The 22,277-nt window shown below is 44.9% G+C and overlaps 1 protein-coding gene across 1 annotated transcript in view; it reads left to right on the forward strand.

Annotated features, from left to right (window-relative positions):
* Window positions 1–22,277, forward strand: part of NID1 (nidogen 1) — a 112,588-nt gene that overhangs the window by 87,927 nt on the left and 2,384 nt on the right. Inside the window, exons 13-19 of the mRNA XM_004712177.2 lie at window positions 5,597–5,824; window positions 6,572–6,744; window positions 11,903–12,029; window positions 17,733–17,904; window positions 19,015–19,172; window positions 20,637–20,760; window positions 21,771–21,883. Of these exons, the coding sequence (XP_004712234.1) occupies window positions 5,597–5,824; window positions 6,572–6,744; window positions 11,903–12,029; window positions 17,733–17,904; window positions 19,015–19,172; window positions 20,637–20,760; window positions 21,771–21,883 (1,095 nt within the window). The remainder of the gene's footprint in view (window positions 1–5,596; window positions 5,825–6,571; window positions 6,745–11,902; window positions 12,030–17,732; window positions 17,905–19,014; window positions 19,173–20,636; window positions 20,761–21,770; window positions 21,884–22,277) is intronic.

Raw genomic sequence — 22,277 nt, forward strand, 5'->3', positions numbered from 1 at the left:
CAGTGGGCTTTGAGTCTCCACTCTGCACTCCCCCCCACATTCACTATGGTAAGATTTTTTGTTCTGATGATGCCTATACACACGTTTGTCTTCAGTGATCATATCGGGAAGGTGGGCACTCACTGATATGATTTTTTTTTCTTTGATGCCTGATAACTGGTCCCTTCTACACCTCGTCGTCAGACAGGCTGGTGTGCTTCTTCCATGTGGGCTTTGTTGCTTCTGAGCTAGATGGCTCCTTGTTTATCTACAAGCCTTTAAGACAACAGACGCTATATCTTTTGATAGGTGGGCACCATCAGCTTTCTTCATCACATTTGCTTATCCACACATTTTTCTTCAGCAGTCGTGTCGGGAAGGTGTGCATCATTTGAGTAAGTACTTGAGTGGAGGCCCAATGTCCATCTGCTGCCTTAATACTAAACCCATAAATATATGCACGTAGATCTATTACCCACCCTGCTATATAAATATATTTACATATGTACATGCCAGTATTTAGGCTTCTATAAATACCCTTTGTCACCTAGTTCTTTCCTCTATTTACTTTTACTTTTCTCTTTTCCTACTGTCATTCTCGGTCTTCATTTGGGTTTCAGTAACTTCTCTCGGTTACATTGCCCTTGCTGAATCCCTACCAGGGTTCTCACACCCTTCTTGCCACTAACTTTGGATCACTTGTTGCTCCCCTGTTCCTGAGTTGGTCAGCACCACCTTCTTACCCCTGCCTCCCCCTCTCCTATGTCCCCCCATCCCCCCTGGAACCATTGGCCCCGTTGTTTTCTCCTCCAGACTATTCATCAAGTTTATCTTATCTAGATAGAGCTGTAGAGATAATAATATGCACCAAAAATCAAGGCATAGCAAGATAGGTGACGAATGAGAACACAGCGATGACAACAAAAAAGAAAACCAATGACCCATAAAAGAATAAATTAAGTATAAAAGAAAAAAAAGTTTTGGTTTTTTTTTGGAAAAAAAATTTTAAGAAAGAAAAAAACCTGTGAATAGATCAAGGTCTGGTTTCTGACCTCTAGGCGTGTCCTTCAGTCAGGTCCGATGGAGTGCCACGCTCTGGCCCCAGAGTCTAGCTATCCTTTGCTCTCCCTCGGGGGCTCCCTGCTCTGCTCCCATGGTTGTTCCACCACACGCCTTTAGTGGTTTGCCTCGGTGTCACAGGGTCAGTCCGGGCCAGTCCCAACACTGACTCTCCATTGTTGTCCCGCTTAGGGCCCTGGGCCGGCAAGGGACAGCGTGTCTCATAGTGGGACCAGCCATATGGTCCACTCTGTGCATTGGCTGTTCAGAGCGGGGATATCGTCCTCCAGACCTGGTGGGCCAGGATGTGCTCCACTCTCTCTTCCTCCCCCTTTATTTGCTCTCCTGTGCTCTGATCAGAAATGCCCCTCTCCCCTAGCCGCAGCTTCAGTGCCGTCCTCTAAAGTAAATTCTTCTGGGGGGAGGGGCAGTTTGGACTCTTGATTTGAAGAAGAAGCCTCTTCCTAGAGGACTCAGGAATAATCGAGAACTGATGTGAAGATAGAGTCTTCTCTCATGCTGGGCAGAGGAGGTGTGAGAAATTCTTAGTTGGCAGCCCATCCATGCCAACGACATGGAGGGAGGAGGGAGGTAAATGACCAACAAAAGATTTTAATACCAAATATGCAGCTCTTGTGTCCAGCAAAGCTCAGGTGGACTTAGCGGCTATGTCCACACCTACTCACGGCTCCTTGAGTGTGATGTCAATGGCATTGCCAAAAGGAGTGAGGGGGCTGGGGCCCCATCAGTCAACAGGATCTGCTGTCACGAAGACTCAGTTGGTACACTCATGAGCTTGGTGTCCTGGAGTCCCACGTTGGAAACCGATGCAGGGAGGCTTCCCTCCCACCCTCGTGGTTTGGGGGCACTTCCTCTACGTCACACTCCTTAGGATCCGACTTGGGATCGGGGTTGTGTGGCCCGGGCACAGTTCTCGCCCTATGGAGACATGGGCCGCAATAGCAGCTCCAGGAGTTGTCTATTTTTGTTGTTCTTTCTTTTCCTTTCCAAAACCCAGTTGTACACGAAGGTGCTGCCATTAGAAGTTCATTGGGTCAATCTGAGGTCTCACGGCTTTATGTTGCAGTTTCTCTTGAATTTCTGCAGGAGACTGATGAATAAATAAAATGGGTCGTTAGAAAAACTTCCACATCAAGTGTCCCTGGATCGATATTGGTAAATCTCTGACTTGCCTCTACTGGATGGTTTCTGAACACTGCCGAGTTCTCTTTCTCACTCTGGATTACTTCAAGTAATGTTGAGCCATTCGCTGGTTTAATCCGAATCTCTTCCTTTCCTTCTGTGAGGCAAGCTTGCGTATAATCTCAAGCTGCCCTCCCTTCTGCCCTTGCTGACCGTGCTGATAATTCTAGTGCGAGGTCTGCTCTGAGACAGCTATGGCCCCATCAGCTACGTTTGCATTTGTGGCATGAATGTGCGCAACTCTGTGCTTAGAAGCCCTGATACATTCAGATTTTTCCGCCGAAGTCATTCAGGCAAAAAGGCAATGGAATGCTTCATTCAAAATACCAAAAGGAAAAAATTGCCAACCGAGCATCTTATATCTACCAGAAATGATCCCTGAAATATGAGAGAAATAAAAACATTTACTGAAAAGGGAAAAACTAAAATAACTCATAAAAATATTATCGTCTTACAAAAAGTATTAAAAGGAATTCTATGAATCACGGAAATCTGTAACTACAGACAGCAACCTAAATATATTAGAAAAGAAATTTTTATGAAGAAAACATTCTACTAAAGTAATACTCAAAATGAAGTGGAACTAAATAAATTAGAATAAGGAATAGACAACAGTCCACTCTATATAGTGAATTCATCATGGTTTAAAACCAGGAAACTTTGGGTCTGGGTCATGTCCTCTGACCCTACTGTGTGCTGTTAATCTGTGTGCAGAGCAAATAATCAGACAAGTGGGATTATATGAAGAAGAACTGATGCCAGGATTGCCGGAAGGTTTATTAACAACCTGTGATATGCAGATGACACAATCTGGCATGCGAAAAGTGAGGAGCACGTGAAGCACCTACTGAGGAAGATCAAGGATTGCCGCCTTCAGTGTGAATTACAATGCAATGTAAAGAAAACAAATATCCTCACAACAACAGTCGGGATTATCAAATGACATAATACATTGGATAAATCTGCTGCACAAGCCCTCTTTTAAGTGTTGAAAAGCAAGGAGGTTACTTTGAGGACTTAGATGTCCCTGACCCAAGCCATGGTATTTTGTATTATTGCCTCATACATTTCAAAGTTGGACATTAAGGAAAACCAAAGAAGAGTCTGCGTTTGAATTATGGTGCTGGCAAGGAATATTGCAAACATTATGAACTGCCAAAAGAACTGACAAGTCTGTCTTGGAAGAAGTGCAGCCTGGAGGTTCCTTAAAGGCAACAATGGTGAGGCACTGTCTCACATACTTTGGACATGTTATCAGGAAAGACCAGTCCCTGTAGAAGGACATCATGCTTGGTGAAGTAGAGGGACAGTGCAAAAAGAAGAATACCATCCATAAGGGGGATTGACACAGTGGGTACATTGATGGACTCAAACCTATGACAATTGTGAGCCTCGCATAGGACCGAGTATGTTTGGTTCTTTTGTACATAAGGTCACAGTGAGTCAGAACTGACTGGACCACCCCTAACAACATTACCCAAGGATGAGATCTGACCTCCGTTCCCTTGTCCGCCCGCTCTGGGAGGGGTAGTCTTTTTTTAGAGGCTTGCCTGAGTATGTCCTTGATGGATGGTACAGGGAGTGTCAGTAGTCATGCCGTGACTATAAGCTCTACTAGCTCACATCATTTCTGTGCCCCACGATCCCCTTCCCGGTTCTGCAGTCCCACCCGTCGTCGCTGCTTTGTCCGAATCGGTTGCCAGTCGTGGACTTGTGACAGGTCCCTTTGTTCCATGCCTTGTTTAACTGGCATTTTGAAGGTCAAACCTCAGGTGACATTTGGACCTCATGTTAATGCCCATCCCATCCAGAGACTGTATCTGTGTCTAGGTATTTGTCCTTGTCCCATTTAAGACTTAATAAATGTTCTTATATTATATTGAGATTGGAGTTTCTTTTCTACCCTAAAACACTACAAACCTAGTGATCAGAATATAGGCTTTAGTACAATATTGAAGTCATTTTGCTGAGCAGAAAATAAGACACAAAAGAACAAATCCTTTCGTTATGGAGGGGTTTGGGGTTATTCTTTAACCTTTCTTTCACCATTTTGCTGTATCCATTTTTTATCGAAAGTGTAATTAACTAGTTTACTTTTACTACAAAATTTGACTTTGTTTTTCTTTTTAGTATTGCCAGACATTTAAACCGTTACCTGAAGACACATTTGTACTATTGTGACTATTTAAAAGTATAACTTGTGTCCAGTGAAGGCAGGAATACTTATTCAGACTGGTTTGTTTCCTATTATTTGTTTCCATATACATTAAATTTTACTTTTATGTTAAAAAAAAAGAACAAATGTTATATGACCTCACCTTTATGAAAGATCCAGATGAGGCAAATGCGTAGAAGTTGGTCAAAGGAAGTAAGGCCCCCGTTAAGTTATGTTTTATGGAGACTCTTTCCTTAAGGCGTAAACAGGAGAAAGACAAGGTGAAGATAAACATGATTCATTGGGATGAAGGAGACCATCAGCTGGGGGCCACAAGGGTGCCCGAAGGATTATAAATGATAAAGTTTGGGAAACAGAGGAGTTTGTCACAAGATTATGATCGGTGGTAGAAAATGTATCGCAGTTGCCAGTGGGGGAGAGACTGCGCTTGGGGGGTACACACTCCTGCCAGGCTCTGCAAAGGAGACTGCTGCGCCCCAGGGTGGGGAGGGGATGGCAGCGAACCCTCAGCCTCAGGGCCGAGCTGTTGACCTGCAGGTCAGTGATGCCATCCAGCTCCGTGAGGCCGACTGGAAACTCAAATGGAGCTTAGAACTTAACCTTTAATACCAATACCAAAAAGGTGGGTTCGAAGTCGCCGTGGAGTAGGTGGGGAGGATCATTGCTGACCAGACCTGGAGTATTTTCTTCGTGGTTATCCGTAAGTGACTGGCTTGTGTTAGTTCCGACTCATGGCAACTCCCGGTATGCATGCTGAGGGGCTCCCTGAAGTTTCCGAGGCAGAAGTTCTTTGGAAACAGATGATCTGGCCTTTCTTCCAAGGCACCTCTGGGCAGGCTTGACCTGCCAACCTTTCCACTAGTATGTGTAACAGGCTGAACGCTTTGTGCCACCCAGGGACACGTTTCTACGTTTTGGTCACGAGTAATGAAAACCTTGGGGAATTGATGGTGGTGACGGTTGCATAGTCAGCTTAGTGACTGTAACGAATGTCACTGAATTCAACACATAAAGATGGCAAGTATTATATATGTATCACCACAGTAAGAGTTAAAAACAAACATCCTTGGTACTAACCAGGCAGCTGTGAGGGTGCACAGGGAAACGGTGGGACCGCTCGGGACCTGGGGTTGGATGCCAAGCTAACTGCCCCTTCTTCCTTTGCTGCCTCTCAAACAGAAGCCGAGAAAACCAGGTGTCAGCATGAGCGTGAGCGCATCCTGGGGGCAGCAGACGCCACAGACCCTCAGCGGCCGGGGCCCCCAGGACTCTTCGTTCCCGAGTGCGATGAGCACGGGCAGTACTCGCCCACCCAGTGCCACGGAAGCACCGGGCATTGCTGGTGCGTGGACCAGGATGGCCGAGAGATTGAGGGCACTAGGACCAGGTTTGGAGTGCAGCCCCCATGTAAGTATGAAGCTGGCACAGCCAGCAGGCACCAGACCCCCCCCTAACATCTGTCTTCTGGGTCCTGCCAGCCACGTGCGTTTCTTCATCAGAGATGGGGAGGGGTACTTTCTGCCTAACCCTATGTCTCCAACTCGGATGGCTCCAACCCCATTCTCTCTTTGCTCTCCAGCCCCTCCCCTTTGTTCCCATCTTACTTCCCCACTCTGCATCATCCCTGCTCTGCCCTCTCACCCCTGCCCTCTTCCTTTGCTGTGCCCCCCCAAAAAGTGTCTTGTTCAGTAGTTAGTGTGCCCCGGAGCTGGGCCTATACTCTTCCAGGAGAGTTAAGACTTCTGGATATTTCCATGTCTGCAGACGGTCATGGAGCTACCGGAGGCTCCTGGAGCCTGGTGGGCGGGCAGTGCCCTCGTCCCTGCAGCACGTGCTTTCTTCCCAGGGGCCTTCAGAGGCTGGTTCCGTTTTAGGGTCCAGAGAGCAAACAGCCACCAAAGTTTCACATCAGACTCCCCTGTGGTGTGCCCTAAACTCTGGTGGCTTCGTGGGTTACATGTTGGGCTGCTAACTTCAAGGTCAGCAGTTCAAACACAGCAGCCACTCAGCAGAAGAAAAATGAGGCTTTTTGGTCGCAGAACCCCACAGGAGCAGTTCTGCATAGGGTGACTATGGGTTAGAATTCACCCACAGATTGCTCTTGGGCATTCCTGCTGCCATCTGGCCTTGCTCACTAACATCTCTTGTCCATAGGTCTCAGCACAGTGGCACCCCCAACTCACTACGGACCCCCAGTTCCTACTGCTGTGATTCCCCTGCCACCTGGGACCCACTTACTCTTTGCCCAGACTGGGAAGGTAGAGCACCTGCCCTTGGAGGGAAATACTATGAAGAAGGTGGAAGCCAAGACGCTCTTTCATGCTCCGGTGAGTGCCAGCTCGGTGGCCTCCTCCGCTGCCAGTGTGCGGGAGATCCCTGGGAGAGAGTGGGGTGGGCTGGCACCCGGGAGCCAGGGGCTCATCATTCCGTGTAGCTGCTAGGGGTGCTGTACTCCTGAGCTCCCCGTGAGGCTCCTGCTCAGACTTTACAGAAAAAATATTACCCTCTGGGAAAGGCTTTATATTATTTCATGTGAGTGTTGTATTATTTTATGCAAATAGTACAAAGCCCCGGCTTCATGGAGCCCTGGAAGTGGAGTGGTTACACACAGGGCTGAGATCCACAAGGTCTGCAGTTAAAAACCACCTGCCAGTCGGCTGGAGAAAGACAGGGCTTTCCCATAATACAGTCTCAGAAACTCACAGGGGCAGTTCTACCCTGTGCCATAGAATCACTAGGAGTCACCATCTACTCTACAGCGAGTTTGGTTTTTTGGTTCAGTGCCCCTGCTAGGTTTGATCTTTCCATTCTTGCTAAAGTAAAAGGGTCTCACCTTTCAGCAGCAGAGCCTCAGCTCTGCCCAAAGTCAGTAGCAAGCTTTGACTTAGAGGCTTTTGAAAACTTCAAGAATGCATTTAGTGAATTGGGAAGTTTTACCTGTTCAAAGTTGGACACTTTCTCTCTCTCTCCAATCACCACGTCCTTCCAAGAAGCCACATATCAGACCCGTAGAGCTTTGGTGATGCAGTTGGGTCCCGGGCACTGGATTAGTGGGTAGGGGCCTTGGGGTAGGAAAGGGGAGGGTAGGCGTCAACTTGTCCTTGTCCATGAAGGCAGCAGAAACCCTCGTCACTCCTCAGTGGTGGCAGCGGCACTTTTCTCTCCTCCGCTGCTTCCTCCTCTCCCCATTTCCTCAGCCTGAGTTTGTCCTTCACAGGCACTGCACACTGCCGTCCCCCCTTCTTTGCAGGGAGAAAACACAAATAAATAAATAAATACAAAATGAAAATGTCTTTCCAAAGCCTCACATGGACACAGTTGATTAGAGTCATGTCCTTCCCCTCTTGCTCACAATTTCTCTCAGAGTGACATCCCGTTCTCTCCAATCGCCTCCCAGGCCTACAGGGTACAGCCATCAGCTGCCTCTCCAGCCTTATTGCCTGCCACTCTCCCCTCCCCTCACCAGCGTCCGCCCTTCCGGCCACCTAGGTTTTGACCTAGGTTAGGCCAGGTTGACCAGAGAAACCAATCCAGAGACACTCATAGATGTGTAAGAAAGAGCTTTCTTCTTCTTTTTCATGAATTAATGTAAATTGTCATTGGATTCTTTTTTAAAAATCGTTTTATTAGGGGCTCATAGCACTCTTACCACAATCTATACATACATCAATTGTGTGAAGCACATTTGTACATTCATTGCTCTGATCATTCTCAAAACATTTGCTCTCCATGGCATCAGCTCCTCATTTTTACCCCTCGCTCCACTCCCCCTTTCTATCCAGAAGTAATTATATTTCGCAAAAACATCCCAGTCCAGCCCAACTCAAGTCCATAAGTCCCTCTTCAGACTCATACAGTCACAAGCAATGATGCCAAATACAGGGATATCACCCACGGCGGTGGGTGCAGTCTTGGGAATCCAGGGTTATGGCCGGTCACAGCGCGGCTCTTCAGCATGAAGGTGCAGGCAGAGAGAGAGAGGAGGTTCCAGAGCCCTCCTTGTGAGAAGGCCACGCCCACGAGGAGGTACCATTAGGCTGCAACCTGATTGACAGTTTGAATACCACCCCATACTATTATGTATCTTCAAATTGACATGAAATTATGTAACTTCCACAGACCATATTCCCACCTCAAGGCTTTTGCACATGCTGCTTCCTCTGTCTGGAGGTCTCTCGCCCCACCCCCATCTCGTGCCCCACACACACACACACACACACACACACACAACTTGCACTGCCTCATTTCTAAGTCTTTCCTAACCACTCTCTAAAGTTGCGATCTCCACTACCCTCTCTTTCCTTATGCAGCTTTGTCTTTCAATAACTACCAACTCTCCTTGAGATATTAAATATTGATGTATCAGTTTAATGTATATCTTCCCACCAAGGATCTAAACACCAAAATTGGGGAAATGATCGAAGTGTTTGTTTCACAGTCTCTAGGACAGTGGTCAGCACTTGGGAGGCATTCCTGAAGTAGCTGTTGAGTGAATACAGGAGTGATCTCTGTTCTCTCCTATTGCCTCACTGAGAACATGAATTTCTTGAAGAAGAATAATCGTTCTTCCTTTATAACCTCTAGCACATAAAGTCACTTAACCCCAAAATCTTAGGGAAGGATTAAATGCCATATGAGGCTATATTAAAGAATTGGAATGGGATAGGTGGAGGGGTGGTCCAGTGGTGGAATTCTCACCTTTCATGAATGACATTAGTTCCATTTCTAGCCAGTGCACTTGATGCATCAGGCACCTCCTATCTGCCAGTGGGGCTTTTGTGTGTCTATGATACTGAATAGGTCTTATTGGAACATCCAGACAACAATGGACTAGGAATAAAAGCCTCCCAATTGACTCCCAAAATCATCCACTGAAAACCCTGTGATTCACAATGGTCTGGTCTGCCACCAATCATGTGGATAGGGCAGGATCAGGCATATTTTATTCCATGGTGTACGGCAGGGGTCCTCAAACTTTTTAAACAGGGCCAGTTCACTGTCCCTCATACCCGTTAGGAGGCAGGACTATAGTTTTAAAAAAAAACAACTATGAATGAATTCCTATGCACACTGCACATATCTTATTTTGAAGTAAAAAAACAAACGGGGCAAAAACACCCGGCGGGCTGGATAAATGTCCTCGGTGGGCCGCCTGTGGCCCGGGGGCTGTAGTTTGAGGGCCCCTGGTGTACGAGGTAGCTGTGAGCCTAGGCAGACTCTGGGATAGCTAGCATAGCCTTCTGAGAGGGTGTGTCAGTTGATAACCCTGAGCTTCCCAGGAGATGAGCATCCTGGTCCTCCACTTTCATTGTCCCTCTGAGCTTTCCTTGTCCTCAAACTGTCCTGTCCTTGTGTCCATGGCCTGAGACCATTATTCCTAGGCTGTCAGAGAACTTGAGCCTACCAGGAAGCATCTGAGACAGTACATGCTGCTAGCTTTTTTCTTAAGCATGAGGTTTTTAAATTTTGAAATAATTATAAAGTCACAGAGTTGCAAGGATTATACAAGGAGGGTCTCTATGTCCTTCACCCAGTTTTCCTCAGTGATTAAATCCCGGTAGTGTTTATAGAACTCAGTTTGGCAAGGGTCTGAGCTGGCCGTTACTGAGTCAGCCTGTGGGCAGATAGACTATTTTGAGATAGTTTGTAAATTGTTTTTGGATAATTTACGTTGCTTGGTTTTTTTACTAAATCACCACGAAATTTCTCAATGCCACTGTATTTTTGCATACGTACTGGGCATATGAGACATTGGCCTCTTAGTGTAGCTTGCCCTCAATGGTTCTTCAAACGGAAGTCTAACACGATAGATTTGTGTCAACTCAAGTACACTTTAGTTCCTCTGACCTCTTTTAGAAGGATCAACGTGTGAAAGAGGACTATGACTTTGCTGAAGAAAATGTTTTATTTTTTTCACTAAGAAGAGGATCCAAAAAGCTGATAAGCATGTGATAGGTGGAAGTAAGGTCCTGCATATTTTCATTAGGATGGCAGGGGACACTTTGCTTGTCCCACATATTGGTGCAGAGTTTTCTTGGCAGTTTTCGATGCTACATAAATGGCAAAGCAAAATATGATAAATATAAATGCACTTGTTTTGTGATTTGGAGTTGTTTGTAGAATGCTCATTACTCTTTGTATATGCTTGGACTGGTGGGTAAATCCTTTCAGAAAGGGGTGAAGATATTTTCTTATGATTTTTTTTCTAGGAGCCGGGTACATTCAGCTTTGAACATTTGCATATGGTGTGAGGCCAATATGAATTTCTTTTCTCCACCTATTCTAGCATCCTGTGCTGAAAGGACTATGTTTTTCCATTGGTCTGTTGGTCCCTTCATCAAAGCAGTCTACTGTACATGTGAGGGTAGTTTCTGGACTCCGGTCTGTTCCATTGATCTAGTCATTGAATTTATGTTTTACTTAGAGCTAACCCTTAAAACCAAGGGATGTGAGTTTTCCAACTTTATTCTTTTTGAGATTGCTTACATAAGTTCCTTTGCAGTATGCTTTCCCATATACACTTTGGGATAAACTTCCTCTCTACCAAAAATCAACCAAAAAATCCTGCTTGGATTTTGATAGAGGTTAACATTGGTTTTGTCATTATAAAGATAATTGATATCTTAAAAATAGTACACCTAATAGTTTATAGATGTAATTCATCTATTTATTTATTTAGGTCTGTCATTTCCCTCTGTAGTGTTTTCTAATATCATTTACTTCAAAAAATGTTTCTTAAATGCTTATTTTAAAATTCATTTTATTTTTTTGTAAACGTATAGAAATACAATTTTATTGGCCTTATAGCTAACTTACTTTCTAAATTCAGTTATTTATTATAGTCTTACAGTTTTTGAAGGATTTTCTAGTAACAATCATATTATCTTAGAGTGAAGTAGTTTTATTTTTCCCCTTTTTCATTTTTATTCCCTTTATTTCCTTGTATAGGCAAAGATTTCATTAAAAAATATTTCAAAAATTTCAAATACAGGAAGAATTAGCCAAAAGAAAAAAAAAGGTAGATTGTACTTCATTAAAATTTGCTTTTAAAAAAAGCACACACACACATGAGTTTTAACAGTTCATTTTTTTTCATGAGCTTAAGTGATTTTATTTAAAGGAAAATTCTCAAATGACCAAAAGACTTGAAGCCACTTTATTTTAAAAAATTTTCTTTCAAAGGTCAAATGCTTATCACCAAACCCATTGTCACTGAGTCAATTCCAATTCCTAGTGGCCTTGTAGGACAGAGTAGAACTGCCCCCTAGGGTGTTTGTGAAGTAAATCTTAATAGGAACTGACTGCTTCATCTTTCTCCCTCATAGCAGCTGGTGGTTTCAAACTATTGACCTTTGGGATTAGCAGTCCAATAGTGAACTATAGAGCCACAAAGAGCCCTTTCAAATGCATATGAAGTACTTGCAAAGATTTTCAACATGATTCGTTATTCAGATCAGCCATCTCACCTCTAGTTTTCACTTACAGGATAAAGTTATCATTGGACTTGCCTTTGATTGTGTGGACAAGATGGTTTACTGGACCGAGATCACCGGACCTTCCATTGGGAGAGCCAGTCTTCATGGGGGAGAGCCAACCACCATCATTCGACAAGGTGGGGAAATTAAGATCACTCTAACTTTCGGTTTGGCTTCTAGTAGCCAAACTGGCTTTCTGAAGAAGGTAGCAGTTGGAGTCTATTATCGCCTACAGGACCTAGTGGTTTTAAAGAGGCTAGTCCTTTGCCTCAAAACACTACCCTTCCTGCCCCCTCTGAAGATTCATCCAAGGGCACTTGTTGCTCACCTTTCTCAGAAAACTTATGTACTCATTTTTAATGGACAATCAATGCCAAACTCACCATCCAGTTTTGTTTTCTAATTGTAAGAAAACATGTAGCAAAACATTTGCCATTTCAGCATGTTTACCTGTACCATTGAGTGACCTTGGGTATATTTATCTTGTGAACTATCAGCACTACCTTTTGCCAAACATTTCTGTCACACTTAACAGAAGCTCAATGTGCCCTAATCCAGTCTTGATATGCATTTTTCCCTTGGATTGCTGACCCTAGAACTGCTTCTGAGGGTCTGCTCCATTGTGTGCTTCACAAGCATCTTCCCCAAAGTAACAGACAGATGCATCAAAACTGGGAGGCGCCGGCCTCACTATGAGACATGATGTCCCTCATGACCTATGGGGAACAACACTGGAGACAGTGCAGGAATTGCGCCTGATCTGACCCCACCACACTGATGCAAAACACTAAGGGTGTGCAATAGAACATCAAGGGGAACAGAGCAATGAAGTCCCCAGGGGAGGCCAGAGCGTGGCACCCCATCAGACTGGCCCAGAAAACACTCCTAAAGGTCAACAAATAGACCTTGAACTATTTACAGGTTTTTCTTTTTCTTTTTATTTGTCATTGGGTTTGTTTGTTGTTGTTTTTGGTTGTTGTTGTTATTTTGTTTCCTTTGTTGCTTTGTTTTGCTTTGTCTTGTTTTTTGTGCATACTATTATCTCAGCAGGTTTATCTAGATAAGATAGGCAGGATAAACAATCTGGAGGAGAAAACAACAGGACCAAGGTTATGGAGAGTGGGGGGTGGGGGTGGGTGTTAACAAATCCAGGGACAAGGAACAACAAGTGATCCAAATTCGATAGCGAGGAGGGTGTAGGAAGCCTGGTAGGGCTTGATCAAGGGCAATGTACTGAGAAGAATTACTGAAACCCAAATGAAGGCTGAACATGATAATGGAAATAGAGGAAAGAACTAGGGGCCAAAGGGCATTTATAGAGGTCTAAATACAGGCATATACATATGTAAATATGTTTATATATGACAATGGGGAAATAGATCTATGTGTATATATTTATAGGTTTAGTATTAAGGTAGCAGATGGACATTGGGCCTCTACTCAAGTATTCCCTCAAAGCAAAAACACTTCATTCTATTAACCTGGCATTCATGATGCTCACCTTCCCAATGCGATCACCGAAGAAATATGGGTGCATAAACAAATGTGGTGAACAAAGCTGATGGTGCCTGGCTATCAAAAGATAGTGTCTGGGGTCTTAAAGGCTTGAAGATAAACAAGCGGCCATCTAGCTCAGAAGCAACAAAGTCCATATGGAAGAAGCACACCAGCCTGTGTGATCACGAGGTGTCGATAGGATCGGGTATTAGGCATCAAAGACCCAGAACAAAAAAATCATATCATTGTGAATGAGGGGGAGTGGGGAGTGCAGACCCAAAGCCCATCTGTAGGTAACTGGACATCCCCTTACAGAAGGGTCCCGGGGAGGAGACAAGCTAGTCAGGGTGCAATATAGCAATGATGAAACATAAATGTTTCCTTTAATGCTTCCCAATCCCACACCCCCTGCCCCACTAAAATGATCCCAAGTCTACCTTACAAATCCAGCCAGACCAGTAACGATAAGAGCTGGAAACACAGGGAATCCAGGACAGATAAACCTCTCAGGACCAATAATTAGAGTAGATGTACCAGGAGAGTAAAGGGAAGGTGGGGGAGAAAAGGGCAACTGATCACAATGATCTACATATAACCCCCTCCCTTGGGGGTGTACAACAGAAAAGTGGGTGAAGGGAGACATCGGTCAGTGTAAGACATGAAAAAATAATAATTTATAAAAATCATCAAGGGTTCATGAGGGAGGAAGGGGGGCGGAAAGCTGATATCAAGGGCTCAAGTAGAAAGAAAATGTTTGAGAATGATGGTGGTACAAATGTGCTTGACACAATGGATGGATGTATGGACTGTGATAAGAGTTGTACTAGCCCCCAGTAAAATGATTTAAAAAACAACAACAACAGCAACAAATGGGAGGCTCACATGGCACATTGACAAATATTGGCCTGATCATTGACTCTATTCTTAAAACAGTTTCCAAGTTAAAGGGTTGTCGTTTTAACCTGTGACGTTTCTGGGAGAGGGCTCCCCTCACCTCTGCCTCACTCCCCTTGCACTTGCTCGGATTACCTATGCCAAGAGTACAGCAATCTGGTTGAACAACATTTCTCAGCTATCTGTTGCATTACTGATGATAAAATACACGCCTTAACACTTAGTTGATGGTAACAACTCAAATGAAAGACTATGTATTATTTTAGTGACTATTTTCAGTATATCAAGGCTATTTTATGTGGGTATATTTAAAACTTTTTAAACCATTGCAATGAGAATTCACAGACTTGCAAAAGTTGCCCTGTGTTGCTTGAAAAGGTCAAGTACTACATGTTGCTTAAGTTATGACTCATCAGCTGACTCAGGAATATTTTTACTCGGAAGGCATTTCAATACTGGTGATATTTTGTAATCATCTTGCTTCCTTTGCAAATGTATAAATCAAAGCTATATCTTCAAAACAAAAACCTCGTTTTATATTTTTTTACTTGGGCCCGAACGTAGCTTGTCCGGTTTCCCAGCTAATGTTCTCTAACAGTTAGTATTTCAGAAGGGTGTTTGTGGAAAAACCTGGGGCATCTATCTCTTCCTTGAGAAAGCCTCATCTTTCTTCCACAGAGTGGCTGGTGGTTTCAAACTGCCAACTTTGTGTTTAGCAGATCAAAGTGTAACCCACTATCCCACCAAGGCTCCTATGAGTTGGAACTGAATTAAGAGTTTGGAGGGTTTTGGTTAACTGCACTAGGATGAGTGGGGATTAAACTGATATTGAATTAAATATATCTTGCTTTGAATATGCACCCCAAATTCTTGTCTGAAAACTAGTATTTTATTTAATAACTTCTTGTTTTCACATTTTGGTTTAATGATCAGAAGTTTGATGTACCATTTTTGCATTTCTTCTCTCTGATAAAGATGTTACTATTCTTATTTGCCTTTGAATTTTCAAGCCCAGTGGGAGAGGGGGTAGGTCGTCATGTGCTCTTTCCTTTTTGAGGAGCCGATAGCCATCCAAAAAAGCTTTAAGCACAGAAAAAAAAATTCCAAGCAAAATTACTTACTGCAAAAACACAGAATTGGATCTAAATGTGACCTTTTTCGAAGAAAAATCATCAGGAGTCTTTTTCTTTTTAAGAGAGAAAGCAACTTCCATGTAAATCCTGATCATGACTCGGGTTGCTGGGTCAGGAGAGAGGGCATATGGCAATGGAAGCCTTAACATTTTCTTTTCTCAATTAACACAATAGGAATCCTGGGCTTCTCATTCCTTCCATGAAAGAAAACTTCAATCTAATATTAGTAATCATTGTCATTTATTTTGTTTCAATGTAGATTATATTGCCTTGCCATTTTACCCTTCTTCCTTTGACTGCATAGTAAAAGAGATTTTCCCAGGCCTTTAGACCTATCTAACCCATAAAGAAATATTTTTCCAGTTATTTGGGGGAACTTGCTTGCTCATGAGTTCCGAATCAGTACTGGAACAATTGACATGCTGGTGTGACCATGCAATCCGGGTTCTCTCATGTGACTGCTAAGAACATTCTTGTCCGAGGAGCTACCCCCGCCAAATAGAATTTGGAGCACTTTGGGTATGAAAAGTAATCAATGTTCAAAGCATCCATGAGACTTTTTTCTGCGAGGCTGCATGCTCTGAGAAGCCACCTCCCTGGACAGGACATGCACATTCCACATGTACCCTAGCATTGTTTACTCGGGGTTAGCGCCAGGGATTCTGAGCTGGGGGATCCAGGTGGTCATTCCCCTTGCCCTTGTCCCTAGGGTCAGGGGAAATATTTGAATACTTGTAAGTCTCGACTTTGGGCTTGAGTAAGAAAAACCTTGTTTGGCTGCTTTCTATTTCACAGTCAGGGGTCTGTGAGAGGGGCACTGACATTCCCGTACCACCCCCAGAATCACATCAGAGGTCCAGTGCGGGCTGCACAAAGGGCACCACAGGCCGGAGTGATCTAGATATTGATGAAGACAAACCTAATGACCTGCTGTTTTCTATTCCGGAGAACCCTAACTGGCACCGGTACAATCCGCATTGTCGTTTTTCTTTCACAAATAGTAGGATATCATTTTGTATGTTTTAAATTTTCTTGGAAAATATAACAAAAACACTGGCCATTTTGACCATATTATGTGTGCAATTTAGTGGTATTAATTGCATTGATTGACCCTGTTGTAACCACCACCACTAACTATATCCAAAAGTATTATCTAACAGACTCTGTATCCATTAAGCAATAACTTCCCATTCCTCTTTCCTCTTACCTCTGACAACCACTAATCTACTTTTTCTTTTTAGGCCAAATAGTCATTCCAAAAGACTGGTTTATTTTTGTAGCCAGGAAACCACTGCACTCTTGAACCTCCAATCATGTTACTCAACTTACTGCCATCCAGTCGATTCCAACACATAGCAACCGTATAAGATAGGCTAGAACTCTCTGTCGTCATTTCCCCTGCCCCCTCCCCCAACACACCCCCAGTTTCCAAGGCTGGGAGCCTTTGTGGGAGCAGATCACCTCATCTTTCTCTTGTGGAGCAGCTGGTGGCTTTGAACTGTGTATCTTGTGTTTAGCAGCCAAGCATGTAACCCCCTATGCCACCAAGCCTCCTTCCAATAATGTTGGAATGTGCGTAATCTCCATCTACTCACTGACAGCCCCCACCTGGAAAATCCGTTTCTTACAGCAGAGTAACGCTCTTCAGGACTGTTAGGACAGTTTAGGATCGGTGCCCTTTTCCTATATCCCTTCTTCTTGAATAGAAGTCATTGCAGGTAAACAATGACTTTTTGAATTTGTCTTTCCCTCATACCAGTCCTCATCTGTCAGCGCCTAACAGCTTGGCACATGTTGTTATGGCTTTACCTGTAGCCACTCCCCCGGTGTTCTCCAGTCATGTGAAACCACCTTCACTTCCGTTTATGCTATGAAAAAGCTTCCTGTATGCCTCTGTGCTGACCTGTCTACATGGCAAAGACGTAGCCGGGATCTTTGCCCGCCGGTCTCTCTGGAATCAGCGTTGTCCCCTCCAGAGGACTCGCTTTCTCATCTGCCCTAGCTGACCGGCTCGCACAGAACAGGAGCTGTCCCCCGTGCTTGGCCTGGAACCCCTGGAAGGCAGGGGCCATGGTTTAGTCCTCACCATAGACCCTGGGCCCGGCATGGCTGTCAGGCCGAGTGAAGGAAGTGGCATTTTTGAACTTGTCGTTTGAGTGCTGCTTATCTTATGAGCAACATGCTTTCCTCGTTGTCACTTAGTGTCCCAAAGGGGAGGCATTGAAACCAGTGAAGGGAATGGTCATGACGATGGCACCAGATGGGAGAGTGTTTCATTCTGTTGCGCAGAAGTCCAAGTTCTGTCTTTTGTTCTAGATCTCGGCAGCCCAGAAGGCATTGCTCTCGACCATCTTGGTCGCAACATCTTCTGGACGGATTCTCACCTGGATCGAATTGAAGTTGCAAAGTTGGACGGCAGCCAGCGCAGGATGCTATTTGACACTGATCTGGTGAACCCCAGAGGCATCATAGTGGATGCTGTGAGAGGGTAATTACATAAATACACACATGCTGCGGGTTGGCCTCCATCTGCCTTTCTGGGTATTCTCAAATGCCAGGCTCACCGCATCCCAGCATTGTTCTCCTGAAATAAATGAATGCCAGGTCTGTCTAGCTGGTGACTTGCAGATATACACTGGGAGATGCCTGAACATTCAGAGCCAGTCCCTGTGATCATGGTTCTAACTTGTAGATTTGCTACCATTTTCTCCTTCAAATCTTTTATCAAAAGACTTTGCAAAGTGCGTAAAAATGGATATTTTTAAATTTTGGTAGAGCCTAAGTAAACATCCAAATGATAGAAACACTACCAGAGTATCAGGGTGGCCTATGTGTACCCTGGGCTCCTCTCTGGGCCCAGAACCATCTGAGTACTCCTCAGAGACCCCGCCTGGGGGTCCTGACCACACATCAATGTGCGCTCAGCTTATTCTGGGGCACTCACCCACCAAGCCCTCCACCCTCAACCCAGCTGCAGGGTGCTGACCACCACCTCTGCCAGTGTCCGCACCTGCCTTACCCGAGTCCCTTGAGTCTACTGTGCCCTCCATGTGGTGGCAGCATACAGAGAATTCCCATATGTTTATGCCAGTTTGTCGAAAGTAACTGAATTTGTATAGAAAACAATACTCAGATGAGTGAATGTCTCTTATCACATGTGTTCTATCACGCCTAGGTCCTTTCTAGCCATTCTGTTTTCTTTAGCACCTGTCTCTTCATCAGAGCTTCTTTTCTATAGAAAGCCCCAGGTTACAAACAAAACCCATTCCTAAGTACGAGTTTGTAGGTAAGTCAGAAGAGTGTATGCAGTTCTTCTTGGCCTTACTTTAATGCAAGAAAAGGCTGGAAGCATTTTCAGTAAATTAAAAGCTGCACACGTAGCAAGTGAAGGTGATGGTGATGAAGAATTTTTTGCAAGCAACAGTTGGTTCCATCATTTCAAAGTGAAGGCAGATTTCTGTAGCGTGAAAGGACAAATGAGAGCTGTCCGTTAATTAGATGTCTCTACCCCAGGGACTTACTGTAAATGATTTTGCAAACGTATTTTTCATGTTCCATCATTATTTCTCTCCCCCCACTCCCCTTCTTTCTCCTCCAGAAACCTTTATTGGACAGATTGGAACAGAGATAACCCCAAAATTGAAACTGCCTACATGGACGGCACAAACCGGAGGATCCTTGTGAAAGATGACCTGGGTTTGCCCAACGGGCTGACCTTTGACGCATTTTCATCTCAGCTCTGCTGGGTGGACGCAGGTGATGACTCCTGGGATTGGAGCGGTGCCACCCGACCCCCCCCAACCCTTTTTTTTTACAGTCACCTAAGCCCATGTGTACCTCAAGAGCATCTGTACCTGGGAGGAAGGTATAAGGATTGTCTTGTCTTCCCTGCACAAGCACATACTCTGAGCTGTACATCTGTGGTTGGAAGCACTTTGTTTCTCTTCGGCCCTCAGCTTGACATTGACTGGGAGGGTTTTCACTCTCCTGCGTCATGGTATAACTCCATCCCAGCTCCTGTTTGTTTGTTTTACATGTTTCATTGGTTGATGGTTTTTTACAGCCTAGAAGTTAGGCATTGCTGCATATTTTTAAACATTTTATTTTAAATGATTATACAAGTACTCATATGATATCTTTGATTTTGCCTACAATGTACACTACCCAGCCCTCCAGAGAAAATGTGCCGCCCCTGTCCTGAACGGTACCTCAACGTAGTGTGTGGTTACCTCAAAACGTAGAGAGCAAGTCACAGTTAATATTCAAACAGCTCCATCATGTCACCAAGGTTTATGCAAGAAGACACAGGCTTGCATTCCCTGCTTAGTGACTCAGCCTTGGCATCTTCTGGGTTCCCCTGAAGCCAGGGTTATGGGCAATGGGCTCAATAGGGGGAAGGGCATTAGCCCACCACCAGGTCTCTGTTCCACACTCTGTTGAGTGCCATAGGAATACAGAGCCTGTACCACACGGTGCCTGCCGAATGACGGAGTAAAGCATGGCCAGTGAATGAGAACACACGCGCTCTGTTCTGTCCCGATGCAGGCAGTGGTGCAAGGCCGTGCGCAGTTGATCAGCCCGGTAGCAGTTTGTTTTGTTTTTCAAATTTGCTGTCAAGTTGGCTAACTCCCAGCAACCCCAGTTCCATCAAATTGGAACTGTATTCTCTAGGATGTTCAATGTATAGTTTTACAAAAGGCAATCACTAGGGTTTTATTCGCGGTGCCTCAGTGGCTTCAATCAGTTAGAAGCCTAGTGAGTTTATCTATTGCAATTGTTGGCTTAGCAACCTTTAATTGGCGCGTCGCTCCCAATTCAGCAGGGGAGGCCCCGAAAGGCTGCCTTAAGGAGGGACCTGAGCCAAGCAGAAAGGGGGGATGTACTTCCTCCTCCGAAGCACAGCCAGGAGAGGCAGGCAGAGCAGACACCAGCAGCTCTGGGAGGGGGAAACGCATGGGTCAGTCCCTTGCCTCTGCCTCACTTCTTGCCAGAAGAGTCAGGTATGGGTGGCGAGATGGAAGATCGTGTTGACTAATGAGAAGGACGAGAGAGGAGACGAAAGGCAACTTTCTAAGTTTCAAGAAAAGGCCTTGTGTGTTCTCAGGGATTTGTCCATGTCACACTGAATTCCTCTCATCCATGCTCTCATGGCTCTTGCTTTTGACACAAAGGGATTATTTCTTGCATGAACAATGAATGCCTTGTCTTCCTTCCACATAGGCACCAAGCGGGTGGAATGTGTGAGCCCCAGTCAGCCCAGCAGACGCAAGGTTCTTGAAGGGCTGCAGTATCCTTTTGCTGTGACGAGCTATGGGAAGAATCTGTACTACACAGACTGGAAGACGTATGTAGCCTGCTAGGCCAAGGCTGGATGGCTTACCCTCACCCTCTCACCCTCTGGTCCTGAGGGTGCTATTCTTCTATCTGACCTCTTGGGTTGACCCTTGAACTTCCAGAGATTGCAGTAGACAGGAGAAGGTGGTGAAAGAGAAGGGAGGGCAAAGTCCCTGGAGGGAGAGGAGAGGAGGACACGTCATTTATTTCTCATCTGAATCCTCCTGGGTAGACAGTTCACCACGTGTCAACGTGGGCTCCCTAAACATGCTGATTGTAAGTCACTTGGCTCATGAGCCGCATGAGCCTTGGTGTTCCCCTGCCCCCACCCCCTGTACTCCATCATAGCTCTTGGCCAGCAGAGTACCCTCCCAACCCCTTCTGACCCACCCCTTCCTTCCACAGCAACAACACTGCTGCTGCTGTTGAACTGGTTCAGACTGAAGAGAGGAAGGGGGCTGGAAAACCAAGAGCCAGGGGCATCTCTGAAGAAAACTAATTTCCTAGCTTGAGATGGAGAGTGGCTGGGGAGGGATCTCTGAGCTTGGTCCTATTTTTAAGCAGCTAGCGAAATGGGCGTCCCGGTGGTGTCGTGATTATGTAACTGCAACGGCCACAGTTTGAAACCACCCACTGCTCCATGAGAGAAAGACGGGGTTTCTCCTCCTCTATAGAGTTAGTATTGGAAACTCACCGGGGTAGTTAGTTCTACCCCGGGCTATAGGGTCACTATGACTTGGCATCAACTCGAAGGCAGCAAATTTCTTTTTTGGATTTTTCTTTATTTGAGAGAAATGGGTAAAGCATTATTCATTTCCCACTTATATCAGAGTAGAACTGCAGGCATGCACCACTTCTCAGAGAAGAATTATAGGCATTATCCACCCACAAGGATCAGGGCTTAGGAAACTAGACCGTGGTGGCTACTTATGGCCTCCAGTTTATTCCAAGCTATGCAAGGACCACCCCACGGAGAAAAATCCGAGCTAACAGACTTTTTTTTTTCCTGGTGCTTCATAGAAATACTGTGATTGCTGTTGATCTTGCGATTTCCAAAGAGATGGATGCCTTCCACCCCCACAAACAGACGCGACTGTATGGCATCACCACCGCCCTTTCTCAGTGTCCACCAGGTGATTCACTTGTGCCTTTCTCTCTGGTAGCTGGGACAACCCTGAACTCAGCACGACTGAGTCCTGCATGACTTCTGAATACTTGGGAAGGGAAATGAAGTCCCTTCCATCAGGGCTGTGGTTATCAAGTGGGCCAGCCAAGTTTTGAAAAAGACAGGGAATTGAGTGAACAAGGGTGAGGAAAATATTGATTCTGGGGCTGGGTCTAGAAGTAAAGTATAATGCCAAGGAAGACTAGACTATAATGTTAGGATCTTTAAAATGCCGTGATAGTCGGCATCATCATCATCCTTTTTATTGCAAGCTTCTATCTAGCACTTTCTGTAGCTAAGTACCCTACATGTAATACCCCATGATTCTCAGTGCTTTCTAATCATTCATTCATTCAATCTGC

The sequence above is a fragment of the Echinops telfairi genome, unplaced genomic scaffold (genome assembly GCF_000313985.2).
Source record: "Echinops telfairi isolate 266 unplaced genomic scaffold, ASM31398v2 ScPeMD7_7424;HRSCAF=8462, whole genome shotgun sequence".
Classification (NCBI taxonomy): Eukaryota; Metazoa; Chordata; class Mammalia; order Afrosoricida; family Tenrecidae; genus Echinops; species Echinops telfairi.